Source organism: Martes martes (genome assembly GCF_963455335.1).
Source record: "Martes martes genome assembly, chromosome: 1".
Lineage (NCBI taxonomy): Eukaryota > Metazoa > Chordata > Mammalia > Carnivora > Mustelidae > Martes > Martes martes.
Genome location: NC_137888.1, coordinates 199772817 through 199796028, shown reverse-complemented (window position 1 = coordinate 199796028; position 23212 = coordinate 199772817). Strand labels below are relative to the sequence as shown.

The following is a 23212-nucleotide window of genomic DNA, read 5'->3' as shown; positions in this document are numbered from 1 at the left end:
CCTAAACCTTAGGGCCATACGCAACGCATTTTTTGGTCACTTCCTTTCATGCCCAATACCCATTTTCTATTGCATTATGGATGTTAAAAAAATTAATTTGTAAGCTCTCTTTGCATATGAAGTAAATTAATTCCCCACCTTAATAAAAACCAGAGTTTATGGAATTTTCCATATTTACATAGAGATCTGAACAAGCACCAGTTAACTGCTAATGGTTTTTTTTTTTCCTTAAGATTTTATTTATTGGGGTGCCTGGGTGGCTCAGTGGGTTAAAGCCTCTGCCTTCGGCTCAAGTCATGATCCCAGGGTCCTGGGATCAAGCCCCACATCCAGGTTTCTGCTCAGTGGGGAGCCTGCTTCCCCCCCCCCTCTGCCTGCCTCTCTGCCTACTTGTGATCTCTGTCTGTCAAATAAATAAATAAAATCTTCTTAAAAAATGTATCTTGGGGGGTGCCTGGGTGGTTCAGTTGGTTAAGCAACTGCCTCCGGTTCAGGTCATGGTCCCGGAGTCCCAGGATCGAGTCCCACATTGGGCTCCCAGCTCCACGGGGAGTCTGCTTCTCTCTCTGACGTTCTCCCCTCTCATCTTGGGGGCTACCACGTGGGGAAGAAACTGCTAGAGGGCCTTACTGCTAGAGGAAGTGGAGGAGTTCTAGAGAGAGATGTTAGCAAAAAAATGAAATCTAGGGACTGGACCCAGGAAAATAAGGTAGTTATAAGAAAATGAGCAGAAAACAAGAGGGGAAATATATGCAAGAGAGGGAAAAAGACACTCATTGGCACTCACCTTATTATAAAGTGGATCACTTTATCAACTTCACCAGATACAACCATTCATTAAGAATAGTTCAAGGAGGGGCGCCTGGGTGGCTCAATGGGTTAAAGCCTCTGCCTTCGGCTCAGGTCATGATCTCAGGGTCCTGGGATCAAGCCCCGCATCTGGCTCTCTGCTCAGCAGGGAGCCTGCTTCCTCCTCTCTCTCTCTGCCTGCCTCTCTGCCTACTTGTGATCTCTCTCTGTCAAATAAATAAATAAAATCTTAAAAAAAAAAAAAGAATAGTTCAAGGAAAGGTCCTTCAGAAAGAAATCTGAAAACGGAAATCTGCAACAAGGAAAAAGCACCATGAATGGTCCACTTGTGCTTCTTTTGCAGGGCTTTCCTAGGCCTTAAGACTTGTTGACCTGCTTTTCTCATTCTATCAGAACATCTTTTGCAGTAGGGACCACATGTTCATCACTCACATGTTCATCGCTTAATGTTACCAACAGCATTTCAAACGTAATCTGTATGAAGCAGAATCCTTCACCTTCTCTGACGGCCCTGTCCCTTCACTATGCTAACAGTGCACAATCCTCCCAGTCCCCTGGCACAGATCTCGGGCACCTCTCCACACACCTGTGGCCAGGGATCAGCCTGATGCTTTACCATCACCCTGTCATACCTTTTTCTTGCCTTTTCCGCTCCTGAGCACGGTTAAATTCCTGGATACCTCTCATCTCATTAGTTCCCTTGCTTCTATTTTTTCAGCCAATTCTACCCTCACACTTTTAGAATAACCTTCTTGAAATCCGATGCTTATGTTACTTTCCTATTTAGAACTGTAAAAATAATGTCTTAGAGTAATTGTGTACAAATAAAGTCAACGTCCCCCGGTACAGTGTTCCCAGCTACACTTTCTTGTTCTATTGCCTTTAAAGCCCGCATGCATACCCAACCCTCTGGTCACACGAAGCTACTGCATATTCTTAGAATTTGCCTTTTGTTCCACTGGCTGTCTTCCCTTCTGTGGTTCCTTCTCCGTGATTTTGCCACTGATTAACTATTCCTTTCTCTCAACGCTCTAACACTTGATCCCTCCTCTCCGGCATTTATCACTTTCTTTGTCTCACACAATGTTTTCATCTTGCCTACCATGCCCGAAGCCCCTCCAGGGAAGGTTGTTGTATCCTCAAAACCTGCTTATAACAATTGCTATACAGTTCACTCAAATATCTGTACAGGGATCATTTCCCACACGCCATAGCACGGTACCATGCCCTGCTCAGAAAAGGTAGTAATTATTTGAATGAGTGGATGATGCTCCACGCTCACCTCCCCCACCCTTCTGGTCCAATGTAGAGCGAGAGAGAGAGAGAAAAAAAAAAAAACTTGTTGCATTAATTGTTTGCACAAAAATGACGGGATATGGTACTAATTCTTCATATATCCTGAAAGGCCACGTCTTAAAAGCATATCCTAGGTCGTTCCTACTTGACCTAGCCTCAGAGGAACCCCAGCTGAGTTCTCCCCTTTAGAAGTTGGATTCCACCAAACTCCCACGAGAGCCTCATCCAGACGACCTTCGGAGGCAAGGGGGCGGGGACGAGACCTCCAGAGCATCCCAGCGGCACTCCGACCAGCAAGTGCCACCTTGTCTTTCCCCAGTGTTGTATAGTTTACAACGTGCCATCGCGTTGGTCTCCTCCTAACCATGTCGTGAGGCAGAAATTCTCACCTCCCTAAACAGAAGATCGGAGGAGAGCGGGTAGGAGAGGGTAGGAGAACGGAGAGGGTAAGGTAGGGTAGAGTAGGAGAAGAGGCGTGGCAACGGGCTGTGGCGGGGAAAGCGGGTGGAGGTCCGAATCCCGAGCAGGATTTCGTCCCTGGCTCAGTCCTGACTGGCCAGGGGCCGCGAGGCGGGGGCGCAGAGCTCGCGAGGGCCCTCCTCCTCTCACACTGCCGGATGCTGAGGCGCTGGGAGGGGGCGCCGTGTGAGGCCCTGGCCCCCGCAGTCCAGACCCGTTCCCTCTGCGGCCCCAGAGGGGCCCGCGCGCCCACCCCCTCGGCGCCTCTGCCGGAAGTCCCGCCTGCGCCCGCCGCGGCCGCCCCCCATTGGGCCCGGCGCCGGGGTCTCGCCGCGGGTTGGCCGCCCAGCGGCGTGAGCCCTGGGAGGCCACTGCGAGCCCCGGGTAGGGGACCCGCTGGAGACCCGCTCAGACGCGGGGTCGGCGCGGGAGGCGGGGCGGGGAGCGCCGGGGCGGCCGGCGGGACTTCCGCCTCAGGACCCGGAAGGGGCCGCGCCGCCGCTGGTGGGAGTTGTAGTCCGGCCGTGGTTGGGGGGGCCCGCGGCTCATGCGCGGTGCACCGAGGCTTGTTTCACATCTGTAACAACAGGTGAATTGGGCTTTTTATTCTCCCCTTTCGTGTCCCCTTGAGGAGCTTGCCGCGGCCGGGGGTGGTCGGCGCGAGGAGGGGCCCGGGGCCGACCGCCGGCTTGGCGGAGAGTGGGGCGGAGAAGCGAGCGGGCCCGAGGAGCAGGCCGGGCATCCTAGGCCTGCCCGCGAAGCCGGCCCGGCCGAGCCGTGGGCAGCCAGGCCTCGGCCTGCCGTTGCCATGGAGCCTGGGCGGGGGCGGGGGCCAGGCCGGTCCGCCGGGGCGGGCCTGGTAGCCAGGGGCTCCACGGGGACCGCGGGAGAGGCCGCTTCATTGGCGCAACGACGCCTCCGCCTCAGGGGATGCTCCGTTCCCCGAGGCAGGGCCTGGAGGAAGCCCCTGGAGTGCCCCGGGACCTTTGTCTGTCTCCTGTGCCGCCTGGACCGTTCGTCCAAAGGGAGGCCTGGTGCATTCTGGCCCCCCTGGTTTGCCCCTTTTTGCACCGACCTTGTCACTGGGGGAGGCCAAGGGGTGAGGTGTTCTTTGTTTGCTGGTGGTGACTTGCCCCATTTCGCAGGGGAAGACCTAATGCATGTTGGGTCCTTTGTTTGCAGTGAACTGGAGTCCCAGGGGTCCTCAGAACCCCCAAGCCCAGAGTATGGCGTCAGCATGCTGTCCTCTTGTAGCAACATTGGTCACCTTAATTGTGATGTTGCAAGACAGAGATTGTCCCACTTTGCAAACCCAATCTACAGGGGCTTGCCAAACACTGTAGCAGGTGGACTGCAGATGGCCAGGTGCAGACTCTCAAACTGTTTTTGGTTGCAACTTACTGGCCGGAGGGAAAGGAGACATTGTCTGATGGTTTCCCTTGCAGTTTCTTTGAAAGCAATAAAACCCCTGTCATTGTGGATCTTGACTATACCTTAGAATTTACACTTAAATCTTGGAGTGTTGGAGTTTCCAGGAGGGAGGCCCCTTTTCCTGATAGAGTTTATGATAGTGCTCTTTATTTGCAGAGCTTTCTAAGATGCGGGAAATACATCCTTTGCTGCATTTTTTTTTTTTTTAAACCTGTGTAGGTTACCCCTTTACCTCCAAAAGACATTTATCCTCTAAGCGTTTTAACTTACGAAGCCATGGTCCAAAGCTTATCAGTTGGACCCCATCTTGCCCCTTTCAACCTTTATATCACTATAAAATATTATTTCCAGGAATGAACCATGGGACATCTAGGCAACAGCATAGTATCATGGAAATAAGAAAAATAGTGTCGTATAAGCATGGAAAGTTTTGGAGTCCAGTACCTAAATGCGGATTTCCATTCTGTCCTGAGTCAGCTAAGGGATCTTGGGCAAGTTGTATAACTCTCTCTGGGAAAATCTGCCTCAGTTTCCTTCTCTGGGAAAGAGAGTTTCAACCTCTCTGGGTAGTTACATAGATTAAGTGCTATAAAGTCTATGCTTCCATACTTTGTGAACTATAAAAATGGCATTCAACATTTAGTTGTCATTTTCCTAATCTGTAAGAGCTTCTTTATCTACCTTAAGTAGGGTCATAGTAGGGTCATTATGGGATTAGAACTCAGAACTGAAGCGGGTCTTGCTCTGGGCTTGGAGAAAATGCTTTCAGGACTATAAGCCCCTCTTTACCATGACATCTCTTTCTTGGTATCTTACAGGTGCTGGTGTAGGACAGCTCACAATTTGATGGGTCGTGAGTCTGTCATGGTGGGTCCTGGAGTGAGGCCAATGTGTCCAGTGTGTGCTTCATGCCATTAACAAAACTTGCTGTTAGAGTTAGTAAATGGATTTCAGTGGTTGGCAGCAACTTTATTTTCCCCGTGGGACCCATCACTTTAGTCACCCAACCTTGTATTTTTTAGGAGGAGGCCCAGCCTCGTGATGAGGAATAGCAAGGAGAGAATTCAGCTCCAGTTCAAAAACCTACAAAATCTGAGACTGTCACTGCTCGTGTAAGGTAAGTTGACTTAGCCATGCACACAGAACAGTGGCACACCTCATGCTCAGCCACACTGTCAAGCAAAGGCACGTATTAAATCCATTTGTGACTGTCTTGGAAGAAGGGTATCATTTTAAATTAGTCATTATGGAATCTCTCTGTCCTTGAATCATCCCATAGTGACTCTACTTGGAGTTAAGTGGTGTTTCATTATGCAAGAACTCTTGACATAATATTATTTTACTTACCTTTGAATTATTTAAGAGAAACTCTGAATCATAAAAGTTTCCAACATAATTATATTTCAAGGAATGCAACTTTCTTTTCAGTCTCTATGAAATGTTCGAGAGCTCAGTGAAATGTCTTAAAACATCCTATCTTGAATATCATATGTAGTTTTTAGACTGATAGAGGAAAAGATAGTGTTATCTGAGCATTGGAGAGGGTTGGGGACTTTTTAAAAGCAGAGCAGTCTGTTCACAAGCAAATTAATTTACTCTTTCTTAGCAAGAAAGTATTGTTTCTCAAGTAATAATCACTTGATGGTTTAGATTTTATAGTATTCAGGTTTTTCTTTAAGATTAGAATCTCAAATTACACCCTTTTAATTTGGAAAGAAGGAGTCTATAGGATGTAACTTCTTAAAGTGAATTGTATCATTGTTGATATTGTATTGAAGTTTTCTCTCTGAGCTACCATATGCTATCGGCTGAAATTTCCGGCATCCCTGGGGGAGAGGAGGCCATCAGGGCAGACCTGCTATGGACCTGAAAGATTCGGCCCCAGGTCAGCCCTCCACCCCCATCTCCCCGCCATTTGAGAATTAGATGGGAAAGCAGTCAGGAGCAGGAATGTAGGCCCTATTAGACTCCTTGTAATGTTGGACATTATCCTGGTTTGTTAAAACATTGTGTAGATGTTTTTAAACTGAGGCCACAAAAGGTTACTGTACCAACCCAGGAGTACTATATTCTTAAAAATGTCTATAAGTGAGTTTGAGTGTTTTTTTAAAAACAAAATCGTTAAACCAGAAGTGTTATTTATCTGTGTGTGTGTGTGTGTGTGTGTGTGTGTGTGTATGTGTGTTTTAAGGTTCTAGGTATACTCCGCAGTTAAATGAACAAAACGTACCAACATTTTTGCTCAACAGTTGAACTTTAACTTAATATTTGTTATTTAATAAACTCCACTATGAAAAGCTTTTTATTTTGAATTATGAAAGTTACTCCTTGATAAAACCATCAAGTCCCATCCCTAGGGGCTTGCCTGGGTTCTCTGAAAGCCCCATAAACTAGTTTGTCCGTAGGGTAGTCATCAGTCCCGCTCGCTGATGCCACATGAGAAAAGGGGTCCATATAGAATTTCCTTTTTTCCCAGAAGTCCCAGGAAAATTGCAAGTATTGCGATGAGGTGGAAGTATGTCTCTCAGGATGAAATGCATCTCGTTCTGTTGAGCAGGGCTCGGGGAGTTTAGGACAGAGAAGAGAAGAAAGCTCTCAGTGAGAAAAAAAACAAAGCCATGTAATTAGAGTGGAGATGGCCCTTCCATCCTTAAGCCTGGGAGCAGCAGTTGGGGCTCAGTAGTGAAGAGCTTCATTTTTCTCGCCTTCTGGACAGCCCTGTCTGTGTTATTGAAGTCTTCTCTGTGGGATCTTGGACCAAGAATTGTAACCATTGCCTCTTGACCCTCCTTCTTAGGATTCCAGCTTTCCCTCCTGGCCAGAAATGTTCAGCCTGGACTCATTCAGAAAAGGTAAGAACATGGATGTGCTTGGGACCTCATGCCCTCCCTCCCTGTGATGGGCAGCTGTGAGGGCCGTGGAGGTCCCGTACCAGTGTGTAGCCCTTAGACCCCTTCTTTGCATGACTTACCAAAGTCCATTCTCTGCCTTCCCCTTGCATGGTGCTTATAACCCAAGTCTGGGTCCTTGGCCAAGTCCCTGTGTTCATTTGTTTCCCGCTCCATGAATATCCTCTCACACATACTCACTGCCCATTGAATTCCCATCTGTTTTTCTAAGCTGGTGTTTTACGCCATTTTCTCCGTGAACTGTTCTTGGTTCTATCAGCCAAATTCAGTCTCTCACCTCTCTCTGATTTTCCTCAGTACCACGTCTGTATCTTCTTGTGCTTAGTCTGCTCTGACCATCGTATCTCTAGACTAGAAGCTCACTGCACCCAGGGCCTGCTGTGCTCCTTTATCATCTGCGGCACCTGGCACAGCCTTCTGCACAGGGTAGGCCTCAGCAAACGCTGGGGAAAGTGGCTTGAGTCATTGCTATATTGGTGGTCATAGAAACTGTGGCAAGTTTTGGAACCCGTGCTGTCAGCGGCTGGGTCAGAGGACTGTGTAAGCAATGGCAGAATTGAGCCGAGGCTGGGTTGTAGGGTAGCATTCATTCCTGCTTACAGGAAGTAAGCTATAGTTGGAGAAGCCTTCAGGGACCACAGTCCAGAGGGCTTTGCATATCTTAGGAGCAGGACTTTCCTCCTCTGAGGGAACAGTGAGTAAAAAGCCTATTATCTCTGTTGATGCTGGCTGTAAGACTCCTCTCTGAGCATAATTTACTAATCAGTGAGAACTGTTATAGACCTTCCATAACCACTGATTCAAAAGCTCCTCCTTGTCCTCCCAACCCTCCCACCCCCAGCCCCCAGTGGCTCAGTTAGTAGAGCTCAGTCAGTAGAGCGTTAAAAAGGTCCTCCCCTGTCCTCCCAACACCCCCATCCCCGCCCCGGGACGGCTCAGTCAGTAGAGCGTGTGACTCTTAAACTCAGGATCGACTCTTGATCCCAGGGTTGTGAGTTTGAACCCAATGTTGGGCTCCACAGTGGGTGTGGAGCCTACTGGAAAAAAAAAAAAGTCTTACTCCCATTGTGTCTCCTCTACCACTTGTGTTCCTAGAGGCCTGGAAAACCTTGGCTGAGTGGTGTCCTGTTGAATGGGGTCAGAAGGAGGGCTGGCTATACCAGGGCTCAGAACAGCCTCTTCCTGCCTCCTTGTTTTGTTGCTTTGTTTTAATTTTATTTATTTGACAGAGAGGAGAGAGCAGAAGCAGGGGAGAGCTGCAGAGAGAGAGGGAGAAGCCGGTTCCCCACTGAGCAGGGAGTCTGATGCGGGGCTTGATCCCAGGACCCTGGAGTCATAACCTGAGCTGAAGGCAGACACTTAACCAACTGAGCCACCCAGGCGCCCCCTCCTTGTTTGTTTTTAGTCACTCTGTGTATTTTCGTATTGCATGAAAAAATTAATCTATCGTCCTGGTTTCGTTGGTTAACTGACTGAAAATAATTGGGTTTGAGATTAGTGTGGACAGCACATTTTGAGCTGAAAATTTAGTACACTTTGTGTTTACTTATTAATCAGTGGGCTTTGTTGTCCGCCCACTTGTGAAAGCTGGATGAAAATAGATTCTCCCGTGGTGGGAGTGTCTGAAGGAACAGCGCTGATTTTGTAAAGAGACGGAGGGCCCAGTAAAAATCATGATCCTCCTTTTTTCTGTGTTATTTCACTTCCATGTGATAGGGAGATGGTACCAGGTGAGAGGGTTGTGGCAAAATTCCTTTAGAGTGTTTGTAATTTTTCTTTCTAGGCTTGGGATTGATTTGTTCGAGAGACTTTTCGCCGGGGGTGACGTTAGCATTCAGTTCCATGGGAGTCAGCAGAGCCTCTCTGTGCAGAAGTTCTGGAGCCAGAGGCTTGATTCCCATCACACTTCGGCACCCATGCTGGCCAAGGCCGGGGGCAGGTGATTGGGCCTCTGTGCCTTCATTTCCTCCTGATGTAAGTGAGCCAGATCCTAGGACCTGCCTCACACAGTTGTTCTAGGGATCAGAGGAGTTAGTACAGATAAAGAGCTTAGAAGAGGGCCTGACACCTGGTAAATTCACGGGTCTGTGGTATTAAATAGCTTTAGGACCTAATAATCAGACATAGTCTGATTTGGGGCCTTGCTTTCCACACAGGTAAGTGTTACATTCTTACCAACAACCACTTTTGCTTGAAAGTCTCAGGAAAAACCATTAATCAGAAAGAGTTTATTGCCTTGAATGTTTTCCTTCAGGCAAACCTGCCCTTTCTTTTCTGACCATTAGGCTGAGTGCCCTTTCCTGTCTTCTGAATGCTAGTATCACTTGCGGTTTGCACCATGACCTTGGCAATTGGTCATGTGTGGCTTTGTGACATTTTCATTGTTGTATAGGACTGTTCTTTTTTTTTTTTTTTTTTTTTTTTTTTTAAATTTTAATTATTTATTTATTTGTTAGAGAGAGAGAGTGAGCGAGCACAGGCAGACAGAGTGGTAGGCAGAGGCAGAGGGAGAAGCAGGCTCCCTGCCGAGCAAGGAGCCCGATGTGGGACTCGATCCCAGTAGGCTGGGATCATGACCTGAGCCGAAGGCAGCCGCTCAACCAACTGAGCCACCCAGGCATCCCTATAGGACTGTTCTTTATCTCTTTTCTAGTTTTTAGGTTTCTTTGCTCCTCATGATGGGATTATGAGCTCCCTAAGGTGTCATGACTCCCGAGAGGGAATGTCACATGGTGTCAAGCTTGAGTCAGACTCTCTGGGGTTCATATCTGGTTCCCATTAGCGCTAGCAAGGTGTTAACTTACCCGATCCTGTTTCCCAGCCCCTGTCTTCAGAGGTATGATGAAGATGAGAGAGAGTACGGGAAGAGCACCTGGCTGTGGTCTGTCTGCAGCCCTCAGTCTTGAGTTGGCAGGCCCTTGATAAATGTGAGTAGTTGGATCTCTCTGGGGTGCAGCCCTGTAGCTGGTGTTTTGCCAGAGAGGGACAGCCTGGCCCCAGCATGCAGCGTGCTGTGCGGCTGCACGATAGGAGAAGACAGCTTGGTGTCAGAGATGCTTTCTCGCACTCCGGGGCTTAGCGTCTCAGCGGGTTGGGCCGCTGGCCGCTTCTGAAGGTGAGAGTTGGAGCAGTGCCCTGCAGCTTGGTGGACAGTGGCCCACTGGGTCTGCGGCTGCCATCTTTTCTCTAATGTAATTCAGCGGAGCTGCCAGTACCGCCCCACTAGCGTGTTCATGAGTGGTAAGTGGCCTGTTACTGCCTTTGCTGGCTTCTTAGCACAAGTTTCTTGTCTCTTGGAGGCAATGCCATCAGAATCAGGCCACAGAGGGCAAGCTGAGTCCTTTACAGTCAGCACAAAACTTTGGAAAACACTAGATCAACAGCAAGAATGTGCCATTTTCCTCCTCCAGCTCCATGTTCAGAAGAGGGCTCTGTGATGTGGAATTTTAACAACTCCCCCGCTCCCCCTTACTGAAAATGCTTTATGAAACAGATAATCATCAAATCACTTACTTCTTTTTTCTCAATCCAGCATCCCTGGAAATGAATGAGAACCCTTCTCAAACAGAACTGGAAAGGTTGAGCTGATCATTTTCCACCTTAGTTTCAAGATAAACCTTGATCCTAGGCACTTTGTTCCAGAAGACCCTACAGGCATTTCTCCTGTATCACTGGATGTGTTTTCTGCAGAATCACACACCTCTCAAGTCATCAGAGGGCCTTTGGGGTACATCGTAACCTGGTGGCCCGAGTGTGCGAATAGCGGTCGCTGGGGGCTGGGAGGATGCTGTGGACAGCCGAGGCCCGCAGCGCAGTGCAGTGCCAACAGTGTACAGGGCTGGCAGTGCCAAGGCCACGTGGGGGACAGCGGGGCTCTGAGCCCGTGGGGCAGCCAGTAGGGCGCTTGCAGCTGGCAGTGTGGGGGAGGAGGACCTCGCTGCAGGTACATGCCTTCCCCCCAGCACATTAGTATGGAAAGTCTCAAAACTACTGAAATGTTGAAAAAACTGTAGAGTGAATCCACATGTATCTATCACCTCGATTCCCTACAGGCACTCAGGTTCAAGTTTTAAAAAAAATATAGTTGAGGGGTGCTTGGGTGGCTCAGTGGGTTAAGCGTCCGACTCTTGATTTCAGCTCAGGTCATGATCTCAGGGTCGTGGGATCGAGCCCCATGTTGGGCTCCGTGCCGGACATGGAACCTGCTTAAGATTCTCTCTCTCTCCCTCTCCCTTTGCCCCTCCCACCCCTGTTGCATGTGTGCGCTTGAACTAAAAAAAAAAAAAAAAAAGTATATGTGTATATATATGTACATACATACATGTATATATATATACACACCCATGTTTGTATACATATATAGATATGTATATTTGATAGGGTCTTTTGTTTTCTTGTTGAAAATTACAATTCTACCTTTGCTATTTCAGTTCCCTTGCCTTAGGAAAATCACATTTGAACTGAGGATTCACATGTTTTACTGATATTTCCTCCTGTACTGATTGTGTATGAGCCGGTTTGCATTATGGAAATGGACATGATGGCAGCCGAGCAGACTGTTGGGTGTAGTGTGTCTGTGGCTGCCTCGCCCTGCTCCTCTCCTGCCCTGTTTATCATATTGAAACCAGCAAGGCAAAGAGCAGAGGGCTCGTGTACCTTTTCCCCCAGACCCAGTTATTTGATGACATCGTCACCACGTAGGTGGCGGTCAACATGTGAAACCTGACTTCCCTGTATGTTCCCACCTTCCCATGCAACAGTGATGTTCATGCATATCAATGTTTTGGAACGTCTTAAAAACATACTTTATACGTCACTGAAAAGTAGTATTTAGTCTCCAAATGAATGGAAGTATTTGGAATAGCAAATCATTGACTTTTATAAAGAGAGAGAAGGCTGGTAAGTGTGGGTCTGGTCTTGGCTTAGGGAGGACCCCAACAGCCAGTTGGTCCTTTTCTTGGCCATTTCTTAGATGGAAAGAAAGTTTGAGACGTGGCCATCTGGGAACCAACAGCAGACACAGGAAAAGCTAAGATACGCAGAAGACAGATAAGGGGATTTACACAGTACCGTGGTTTTTCAGTTTTCAATTATTTTCTTGTTTCATCCTCACTACTCAGGACTCTAGAGAAGGAAGTGGGATGGTTGTTTGACTCACACAGGGTGGCTCAGGGAACAGGGAGAGTTTGGGGGCTGTTTTGAGAGTCAGGAAGGGATCTCTACAAATTTATCGTGTATCCCATCTATAGTAGACTATTGCCTTCTTTCTGTGTGGGATTGATGACACTGTTTGTCAGAGCCTGTGACTGGCTGCATGCATCCCGCTGCCCTGCCACCCAGAGCTCCTCTCAGATGCTCTGGGATGAGTCTGTCCAGGGGTCTGTAACTGTGAGGGGTAAGAACACGTCACCCTGATGCCCTCTCTCTTTCCCCAGATCGGGCCCAGCACAGGCAGCGTCAGTGCAAACTTCCCCCACCCCGCCTTCCACCCATGTGTGTCAACCCTGCCCCTGGAGGGACCATCTCTCGAGGTAAGGGAGGAGCCTTGCCTCCAGCATCAGCTTGGTGCAGGGTCTGTGGGGAGGCGGGTGGCATGGGAGCCCGGGTGCCAGGGTCACGGTCCTCTGGAAAGCAAGTGAGGAGGAGTGGGGCTAGTGGAGCTGTTGGAACCCTCAAGGAGAAATCATCTGGAAAGGTCTGGGTTTTTTTATGATCCTTGGCCCCTGGCTTAGACCCCGTGGTCTCCTCAGGCTTCCTCGTGTGACCAGGCATACAGCCTAGGCTCAGTCTGGGTGTTCAGCATCAGTGTGGAGAATCTGCAGGGCTTGGATCTTCTAGGTGGTCCCTGGCTTAGGTGGTTCAGGAAGCACAGGGCACCTGTAGCAGGGCCAGAACAGAGCACCCTTGCCAGGCCCTGGGTCCTCCATCTTGGAGGCCCTGGGATACCTGGCAGATCCCCTCCCTACCTCCCCCCAGCTCCTCAAAGCACTTTACTGACACTAAAATCTGTCTCTCAGTCCATTTGGCAGGGTAGGCTCACCTTTTGACTGGGGAGGATGTCCGAGCACCCGGACAGGTGATAGCTCCCCTCAGGTCCCACTGGTACCCCAGGGGTGGGGCCTGTAAGGGGACCCAAGGAAGCATCCCCGCCTGTGAGTATCTCTGCCCCTCCCTCAGACTTCGATCTTTTCCGGGTCTGCTAAGACCAGTACTCCTGGTGGCTTCTTGTTCGTCCTCTGACAGCTGCCCCCTCTGCCCCGTTGGCTGTCCGTTCATGCCCCGATGCCAGCTGTCTAGCGAAGAACACTATTTTAGGTCATAGAGTCTTTGCCTCCTGCGGAGACAGCATGTCCACTTTAGGTTCTGTCTGTAAAGTGCTTTGAAGGTCAAGAGCTCAGGAAGGGTCAGGGAGCACAGAGCAGCTCAGTTTCTGCCGCCCACGCTGCTACCCTGTTCCCGCTCAGTTTCCACCCGCGATGCCTTTCCACGGCAGCGGCCCCGACTCCAGACAGCAGCGTAGAAAGAAATACTTGCAGCCCCTCTGACCATTTGACTTAGGTGTTAAAGAAATGCCACCCCCCCTACCGTTGCCAAAACAAGAGTTGATTGCCCTTTTTTTTTTCTTTCTTAAAATGCCCTGTAACTCGAAAAGGCTGAACGTTAACATTTCCAACATGGCAGGTGAGTGGCTCTGAGAGTGTCAGATGTGCTTTGGCTAAGCTTAAAGACGGTTAGGTGGGATGAACCAGGCAGCACGGTTAGGCAGTGCCTCCTTGAGCACATGCAGGGGAGAAGGCTGCTGCACTTGGGGGACAGCGGCTTCTGGTGGGGGACAGTCCCTGCGCTGTCTTCCCTGGAGGAGCACAGACCCCCTGAGCCTGATTGTCTCCTCATAGCTGCGCCTCCAGAAGGCACCCATGGGTGTATGCGTCTTTGCCTCCTCTTTCTCTCTCTCTCTCAACCTAAAAAGGGTTCTTGCCTCCACTTCTTCCCAAAAGCAACAGACTTTTTAGTCCACACATGACTGTTGGGCCTTTCTGTCATGCTTTCTGACTCCCTCATGACTTCACTGCCTTTAGAAGGAAATTTGTGTGGCAGAAACAGTGTCTCTGGTGTTCAGATAGGAAAACAGCGCTCACAAAATGGGGGCCACTCGAATAGGTTACAGTGCCCATCAGACTCAGATTGGAATTGGAAAAAACGCTCCTTTGGAAGCGTTTGGAAAAATTGGAAATTGGAAAAAACCTCCTTTGCCAGTCTCCTCCCACTCTGCCGCCAAGCTCTTTACCTCCTAGGTAAAGGGTGAGGAAATTCAAAGCCTCTTCTGTCGATCTTTCCCACCTGCCCTGATCTGAGACACAGAGCACCAGGAGGCAGCGTGGGATAACAGAACTTCTGGCAGGATCCTTCGTAGGACTAGTCCCTCCTGTCCATTCCCTCATACACATGTCCCGTCTTCTCGGTACGGTGGCTTACCTCAAGAGACCCTGTGGCTTTACATATGTGGATGGAAGAGCCCTGAGGATGGGTAGGGCAGTCAGAGTGGCCGTCCGGCTCCTGGGGCTCCCTTTGCCTTTCTTGTCGCCAGCCAAGGGGACCATGTCTAGTCATTCTAACCACCCACAAAATCTAACTGTGGTCGAAGGCACTGACAGAATGGTTGACTGAGATGCTCCCTCTCACTTGCCCCCTGGAAGTTTTCCCGTCTGCCCCACGTCTGGGCTATCTTGGGCTTCCTCTTGTTGCTTTTTCCTGGGGCCTCTAAAGTTTAGGGTCCTAAAACAGCCTCCTGTGTATTTAGTGGATCCCTCACACGTTCATTCCACACTCCCAGATGTTGTCGTTCAGCGCATTTAATACCAGATGTCATGCTTGATTCAGAAATGAACAGAGATATCCCTGAGGCAGTAAAACATTTCTTTTTTTTTTTTCCCCCAAAGTTTCTTCCTTTTCATAGGCAAAGGAGTCAACTTTCTCTCCCTAAAGAATGGATAGTGGAGAAGTCTTTAATGTTGGTGGAAAGGAAGAGGGCATCTCTGAGCCCTTCTAACTTTCTTCAACATTCTCTAAGGCAGGAGTTGGCAAACTTTCTTTAAGGGTCACAGAATACATATTCTAGGCTTTCTGGGCCATACAGTTTCTTTTGCAGCTGCTTTGCTCTGCCATTGTGGTGTGAAAGCAGTGATAGATAATACACCAACAGTGAGAATGGCTATGTTCCAATAAAACTTTATTTATAAAAACAAGCAGTGGGTGGATTTGGTCTGCAGGTTGCAGTTTGGCAACCCCTGCTCTGGACCAATGGGCAGAAGATCACAAAACCAGAAGGTTTTTAAGACCCGGTGTAAGAGTTTCCCTCATGTCATAAGAGGCAGTGAGGTTTCTGGAAGTGAAATATTTGCTCAAGGTGATACCAGCTGTTAGAGCCCAGATGCAATAAATGAAATAGGAAAGGGGGTCAAGGAGCTCCCTGAGAACCAGCTAGTTGGTTGGCATCACATGATGCTTTTTTTTAAACATAGAATTTTAAACTTCTGCTCGAAATAACGTTTTCTAAAATAGAGACAATAGTATAGTGAACCCCGAGTACTTAACCCCCTGTTTGACCAGTGAACAACTCATGGCCAGTCTTGATTTGTATCCTTCCCTCTACTTTCGCCCCTTTGGGAGCAGATCCAAGAAATCAGAGCATTCTGACCTTAGCCTAAGTGGCTGTCAGAACAGAGTGCTGTACTGAGAGCTTACTGCAGTACCATGATGGGCCCAGGCCCTGCTTTCTGGGGGGTGGGAGGGTGTCTTTCTGTCTAGGCTTTTGTGTCAGCTTTTAGACACCACCATTTTCAAAATCTGGCCTCAGCCCCTAATGCCATTATCAGGCTTGGTAAGTTTCTAGATTCTTTTGAGGGAATTTGGACTGCTAACAGTCCTTGAAAACTACCCTGAAGCTGGGTGGATGCCTCGGCTTTTGGCTAATTAGAGTGACACTTGGCCAAAGTCAAAGCCATTGTGGAATCATATTCTTCCCCAAGGGTCTCGCCATCCCAATGTGGATGATCTGGATAGGGGCGTTTGATACAGACGGTGGTGTCCCCTTGTGAGGTCAGATCACTGCTGCGAAGGTCACCTTCCCTTTTGCCCCTTCCGTGCTAAAAGCCCACTGAGGAGGGAATAGAGGAGTGGGAGTTGAAGCTGCCCCATCCTGCCCCCGGTCTGTTGTTCCTGACCTCAGTGGAGAATTCTAGAGAATTCTCTAGAATGCACTGTACAGCACTCTGCTGCCTTCCAGACATTCCCATTTTATCCTGAGCACAGCCATACCAAATGAGTAGATCAAATATGTCATTTTCCCCACTGATGAAATTGCCCAAGGTTCACAGCTGGCAAGTGACAGAGCTTGGACTAAGCCCAAGTATTAGGACTCATAGCCTATGTTCTTGCCATAAGCCAGCAGTTCTCAGAGCGAGGTCCCAGACCAGCAGTCTCATTATCATCTGGAAACTTGTTAAAAATGCAGATTCCTGGGCTCCACTCCAGACCTAATGAATAAGAAACTTTGGGGGTGACTCTGAGCATTTGAACAAGCTCTCCAGGAGTCTTCAGAGTCAGGTCTAGAATTATAAAACAAACACACAAACAAAACCCTCCCTCCCAGCATATCCCCAGCTGCACTGCCAACCTCTAACCAAGCCCCTTGTCACTGCCCCAACATGCAGACTCAGTGTGATTCCCAGCTGAGCCAAGTTTCTGTTCCTTAGTGCCATATACCAGGCAGAAGGGGAACGAGCCTGGCTAGAACCCAGACATAGTAGTTTGGAAATAGCATCCCATTTGGCTTTCAAGCAAGTAAGGAACAGCAGCTTCAGACTTACACTGCTGGACCAGCTCAGTTCTTGGGCACGTTATCCAAGTCTGGTATTTTTCACCTTTGACTCCAGCCCTGGAATTAAAAGTGGTTTGCTTATGTTCAGGAGGTCTTACCTGTCCCAAAGCTGGATTCTTCTTCAGGTTTCTTTTGTAAGCCTTTAAATGAGATGGGGGTGCCCTGGGTTAGTGGTTATCCTCCCTCTTTGGTCTGGAGTGCAAGCCAGTTTGCCAGGGCACGTGAGAGGTATTTATGAGCAATGGGTGGGACCTAGAGGGAACCTGGAGTTCATCTCCATGGACGTAAGTTGATGGAGCTAAGGCCTGAACTTTTCCCAAAAAGTCCCCTTCCGTCTTCCTGCCCCCGATTCAGATGACGAGTCTGTGGGTTTGGCCTTGACGGGGCAGTGAATTCAGCTGGGGCCCAGCCATCCCAGGCTGCCCACCAGGTGACAAGCACGGGACGTGGGAGGCCCCGGCTGAGAGGGTAACTGGGCGCGTGGACCATGTCGGCTGGCTCCGGTCCCTGGTCCTCCCAGCCGCCAGGCGGCGCGCGGGTTGCTGCTCCCGCCCTCTCCCCCTCCCGCCGCGTCCCTGCCCGGCTCCGGGCCCGCGGGGGCTGGCGGGAGCGCGATGGCGGCCGCCAGGAGGCTCATGGCGCTGGCTGCCGGCGTCTCCCCACGCCTGCGACTCCCGGGCCACCGCGCCACCGGGCGACAGGGACGCTCGCGCGGCCTCTCGTCAGGCTGCGCCCACCCCGATCACACGAAGGAGGCCGCCGAGGCCGAGGCAGGGGTGGCCCCTAGCGGCCCCGGGGAAGGCGACGGAAGCATGGTGAACGGTGAGGGCCGGGCCGCGACGCCCTTGGCTGCCGGGGCTGGCAGAGCTGGGAGCACGGGCCGGGGTCGGGCCTGGCGGGCCGGGGCTCCTCTCCGCTAGTGGCCAAGACCGCCGGCCGCCGGCGGGCCGCAGCGCTGCTGTTGTAAAGCTCAGTGTGGCCCAGGCCCAAATGGACCCCGGGCGCGGAGGTTCGGGAACAGGAGCGCCTGCACCAGGCAAGAATAGGTGAGAGGCGCGGGACCTCGAGAGCGTGGGGGAAAACAGGAAAACATCTACCTACCGCTCGAACGGGTGGTCAGGGGTTGGAGCATCAAGGGTAAGCGCATCCTCAGCAGTGTGGTAAAGAGCCCCAAATACACTTGGTACTTCAGGATTTGAGGTAGAGACAGAGTGATTCCCAGCGTTGTGTCTTCCAGAATAGTGCAGGGAATGAGACTGGTCAGAGCATCCCTGACTATCAGCGGTGGGTAGAGAGCCAACCTCCTGCCCTGTAGAGCTGGAGAGGGGACCAGTACACATCTGTTGTTGTGCCTGGGGGTCTAGTGGGCTCCTTAACTTTGGGTCCCTCAGTGGGAAGCCCTCTGAGCCTACTTAAATACCACTCTTAACTGCTTGAATCTAAGTTGCTTTATAAATTCTTTTTTTCTGTTATTTAAGATTCTGTTTATTTATTTGACAAAGAGAGATCACAGATACACAGAGAGGCAGACGGGGGGGCGGGGAGCCAGGCTTTCCGCTGAGCAGAGAGCCTGATGTGGGGCTCAATCCTGGACCCTGAGATCATGACCTGAGCCGAAGGCAGAGGCTTAACGCACTGAGCCACCCAGGCGCCCCGCTTTATAAATTCTTTAGAGGGAAACAGAGTCAGGCAGAATCCTCCTTCTTGGCCAGTTGACACAGTCATCTGCTTCAGGGAAACAGTCTCAACCCAGGATTAGGGTTACATCAGAACTCCTGGGGGGAGCTTGGTCAAAATACAGAGGCTTCCCCAACATCACCACCATTCTCAAGTGTCTGATGAGGGTCAGGGTGGCCATTGTGGTGAAAAATCTCCCTGGTTGATGTATGACTGATGCGGGCAGGGGCATATGTACAAAGTTTCTCTTTTTGGAGCTGGTTTAAAGGCGAATATAACAGCAAAGACTGCAGGTGGTGAATGAAAAGGTTTCCCCATCTTCTCTGCCAGCCTCTGACCCTGCATCTCTTGAAGGGTCACTTTGGTGCTCTGGGGACCTTACTTCTGTTTTTAGCTGCTCCCACCAGGCTTCTTCACGGCCTGGCTGAGCCTTGTGTCTGGCACAAGCTGCCTCTGGTTGGATATCTCACCCATTTGTACTCTGGGATTGATCCAAAGTACAAGTGAAAAAAAGTGAGGTACTTCTCAGCGTATCTGATGCATCCTGTCTCCACTTGACTCCAGCAAACTTGGGGGAGAAATAGCTTATGCATGTCTCAACTGTGGAGATCCCTGATCGATGTCCCTTCATATAATCTGGCTCTAAGTGGCCCTTTGAAGGATGCTAAAGTGCAAAAAGAGAGCTAGGGCCTGGTATTCAGACTTCGGGACTAACCCTCCCTTTTGTGTATTGTTTGTTTTAGGAGGGGCCTTGCATTGTCTTGATCTCCAGTTTGTGTGTGTGGTGGAGTTTTGTTTTGTTTTTTTGTTCAGTACCTTCTTTCAGACGAGGGGGGTTGCCGCCTAGGCTTCTGTAGCTGATGTATTAAATCAGGAGCTTACGGGGTAGAGGATGGAGGCTGGTTCTCCTCTGTGGTGTGTGGGTCCCTGGTCCTTCTCCTTCAGGAAATGATTGTGCAAGTGGGTCTGGTTGTGCACGTTTACTGACCCCTGTAAACCTGAAGCCATTCCTCCCTCCTTTACCAAGATGCTCCTGGGTGGTTTGGGGTCATGAGCCAACGTCCTCAGTATCCAGCCCAGGGTTGTCCTGATACACACCCCATGGAGTTTTTAAAAGAAAAGGAGCAGTTATAATGCTTCTGTTCTTATTTTCTTAGCTTCTAGGGACCTATTAAAAGAGTTCCCACAGCCCAAAAACCTTCTCAACAGTGTAATTGGAAGAGCCCTCGGCATCTCACATGCAAAGGACAAACTGGTCTACGTGCACACAAATGGACCGAAGAAAAAGGTAAGTCACTGGTGGCTGGGGGAGGTGTTGGTGTGACTATCAGGAAAGAGGTTCGCTGCCCTTTTCTCCCCTGGGTTTCTTGGTCAGGCAGGCCATAGAGTGGGTTTTGTGAATTGAAAATGGTCAGCAGAGACTCTCAAAGCAGAGCGAGGTCTGAAAAAGAGCCTCGTTTGGAGAAAGGGAACATGGGAGATGAGGTGAGGAGTTCCTCTCTTCGGTATGCCAGGCCTCTGCACTGACCCCTGGTTCTGGTCCCTGTTGAAGAAGTGGGACTGCAGAGGGTCAGAGTTGATAAAAATTCCTGTTCCTAGAGTCTCGTAGGTCCTGGGACCCACAGAAGCATGCAGGCAAACCATTCTGAATGAAGATTTTTAACAATAAAGATGGGTCCCACCTTGCCCTCTGACTAGAACATGGCATTTTGAAGAAGCAAAACAACTTGAGGTGGGATGAACGGCTTGAGGATGGGAAGGTTGAGCCTCACAGGGGTTAGCCATGGGCGTGGGGTGCAGCCTGCACTCGGCTCAGCTGCCATCAGGCCCCCAGCAATTCCGTGTGATCTGTGGCAGCTCTGTGGTCTCCAGGGGCCAGGGGCCTGATTCTCTCTTCTCTTCCCCAGAAAGTCACCCTCCACATAAAATGGCCCAAGAGTGTGGAGGTAGAAGGCTATGGCAGCAAGAAGATCGACGCCGAGCGGCAGGCTGCAGCAGCGGCCTGCCAGCTATTCAAGGTGACCCTTCCCTGGCGAGAGCCAGGCCGACCTCCGTCCTGGGAAGGCCCTTGCCCTGGGCTCTGATGGGCTTTCTGGTACCAAGTGCCTCTTGGTGGAGGCTCACGGGTGTTCACTCACTCACCTGTTCTCTCCACCTCGTTCTTTTCTTGCTGTTCAGCCAACAAGGGAATACTTGGGTGTTTTGGTTTGGTTTGGTTTTTGCCACTGTAGTTACCTGCTTTCTGTGGTTTCAGAAAACACAGAGGAGAGCGCTTGATAAATGCTCCCGTCGCACAGCACCGTGGATGTACTTCCATTTTGGAAGTTTTGTTTTTCTTTTCCCATGATTTCATGTGGGTGTTTCTGCACCCACACGGTTTTCTGCTCCTTGGAACAGAAGGACGGTTGTTGCTTCTCTCACTTCCCAGTGGTTGGGCATGGGCTGCTTTCAGGTTCTTGGTTACCCAGTATTTAACTAGCCCTGCAGCGCTGCTCACCAGCCTTTCCGTCCATCCCTAATGGGCTCCCTTTGTGGCTGCGCCAACCTTGAGTCTTGCTCGGGCTCCTCGGTCTGTTTCTGCTCCAGTGGGGACAGAGCTCTAGGGCGGGTATTCCTTCCAATTCTCTCCCACCGAATCCCCAGGCCCTCACTGTCCCCGCCTGCTTCCTGCATCTGAGGAGGAAGGGCCTCTTCCTCGCCGGGCCCTCCCCTCTCTTGTCTTTGTCCCCTTTCTGCCCCTCTACTCCGTCCCCTCTCCCACCCTTTGCTTTTTGGATCCTTCCTCTTCTGACTCTTTTCTGTGGGCTTCGCACACACTTACTTCAGTGTCCTGACTCCCTCCCCTTGGCCCTGGTTCCACAGTTGCCAGAGAGCAGACAGCGCCCGGTGCTTGTGGTGTGCATTCTCCCCGCTATGTGTTTGTGTCCCTTGTCCTTCTCACTAGTTGCCTTCTCCCCGCAGTGGCTGACAGATAGCAGTGGTCACCAGGTGACTGTTGAATGACTGGAACAACGCTTTTTCTGGCCAGCCTTTCGGTCCTCGCCTTGCCTGAGTGTTTTTGGGCCTGGATGCCTCCTCCCTCCCCTCTCTGGGTCACTACAGGCTCTTCTCCCACCTTCTGTTGACATCTGTTTTCTCTCTACCCCTTTCCCCTGGGGAAATCTTATCTCTTAGTGGTTTAGCCACCATCTGCTGAATTGCTCAGAAATCTCCCATCTTTCAGAACAGCTCTACCTTGGGGAGTCTCAGCAGCGGGTTGAGAGGGGAATCTCAACAGGGGGTTGGGGGGACAGATCCGGACTTGGATTTGGCAGCGTCTGGAGACATTTTGGGGGCCACAACTGGAGGAGTGCTCCTGGCGAGAGGCCGGGGATGCTTCTAAAGGCCCCACGGTGCACAGGGCAACGCCCTCCCACCCCCAGCAAAGAATTAGCTGGCCCCAATGCCAGTAGTGCTGTGGGTGAGAGATTCTTCTCTGACGTTTGAAGGTGGCCTCAGTGCAGCAAGTCATGGTCACGTCCCTCCCCCGCCCTCTCTCTGTCCCTATCTCTGCTGTGCTCATAGCCCCTCTTTTGTTGATTCGTTTGTTGAATTACGGTAAGTTACACAAAATATAAAATTTACCATCTTAACCATTTTTCAGCAAACAGTTGAGTAGTGGTAAGCATTGTGCACCCAGTCTCCAGAACTTTCTCACCTGACAAAACTGAACTTCCAGAGCCATTAAACAGCGAATCCCTTTCCCCTTAGCCCCTGGCAGCCACCAACCTGCTGCCTGTGTCTATGAATTCGACTCCTCTGGGACTTCATAGCCTCATATAAGTGGAATCCTGCAGTATTTGTCTCTTTGTCTCTGGCTTATTGAACTTGCATGGTTTCCTCAAGGTCCGTTCATGGAGCTTGTGTCAGAACTGAGGCGCACTCCCTGATCTGGCTGTGCTGCATTCGGTTTGTGCACTCACGCGCTGATGGCCACTTCAGTTGTTTCCAGCTCTCAGCTCTTGTGGATAATGCTGCTGCAAGCACTAGTGTACAGTGAGTCTCCTTAGGACACTGCTTTCAATGCCCAGAAATGGAATTGTTGGATCATATGGTAGTTCTGTTCTTAATTCTTGTAAGGAATTGCCGTGCTTTTCCCACAGTGGCTGTAGCGTTTCACGTTCCCACCCACAGGGCACAGGCTCGCTCCGTCTGTACCGGCGCTTCAGGATGTGGGTTTTGGCAGCTGTCCTCATGCGCGTCAGGTGGGATCTCTTAATTTTGACTGGCATTTCCCTAATTCGTACTGACGTTGGGCATCTTTTCTTTTCTGTCTCTTTTTTAAGGTAAATTTTTAAGTTTTGTGTTAACTGCACAGAGCTTTCTCTGTAGGTAAGAGATTACATCCTAATGGGTAGATCTTGTACAGATTGGCTGGAAAGGACAGAATGAGCTGAAGAGAGTGTTTGCTTTTCACATCCCCAGGCCTGGTCCTTGCCCGTCGGAAGGAGGTAGCTCTGTCGGTCTTCACAACTCCAGGAAGCATCTTCGCTCACTGTCCTTCCACTGCCTTCCCCTTGGGAAACACACAGAGCACAGGGAGCTGCTTTAGAGCCGAATGGAGTCTCCTTCTGAGACGTGTTGGGGGAGGGGCCTGCTTTCATCAAGTCTTCTTGCCCTGATGGAGTTGAAAATGAGGCAGAAGTTCTAAAGGGCAGCGTTAAACCAAACCGGCGATGGATTTGTGGAAAATGAAGTTCCATAGTCACAT

At 50.2% G+C, this 23212-nt stretch overlaps 1 protein-coding gene across 4 annotated transcripts in view; it reads left to right on the top strand.

The window, feature by feature from the left end:
- The first annotated feature begins 3040 nt into the window (after positions 1-3040).
- DHX30 (DExH-box helicase 30) overlaps positions 3041-23212 on the top strand; it is a 29473-nt gene continuing 9301 nt past the window's right edge. Inside the window, exons 1-6 of one of the 4 annotated variants that reach the window (XM_080829206.1) lie at positions 3041-3154; positions 5019-5113; positions 6794-6848; positions 12341-12436; positions 19620-19750; positions 20370-20480. In XM_080829206.1, the coding sequence (XP_080685332.1) occupies positions 6821-6848; positions 12341-12436; positions 19620-19750; positions 20370-20480 (366 nt within the window). In that variant the 5' untranslated portion in view covers positions 3041-3154; positions 5019-5113; positions 6794-6820. Of the gene's footprint in view, positions 3155-5018; positions 5114-6793; positions 6849-8851; positions 8880-12340; positions 12437-13557; positions 13587-17378; positions 17608-19619; positions 19751-20369; positions 20481-23212 lie in introns of those variants that run through there. The other 3 variants (XM_080829207.1, XM_080829208.1, XM_080829205.1) reach the window with 3 other exon arrangements.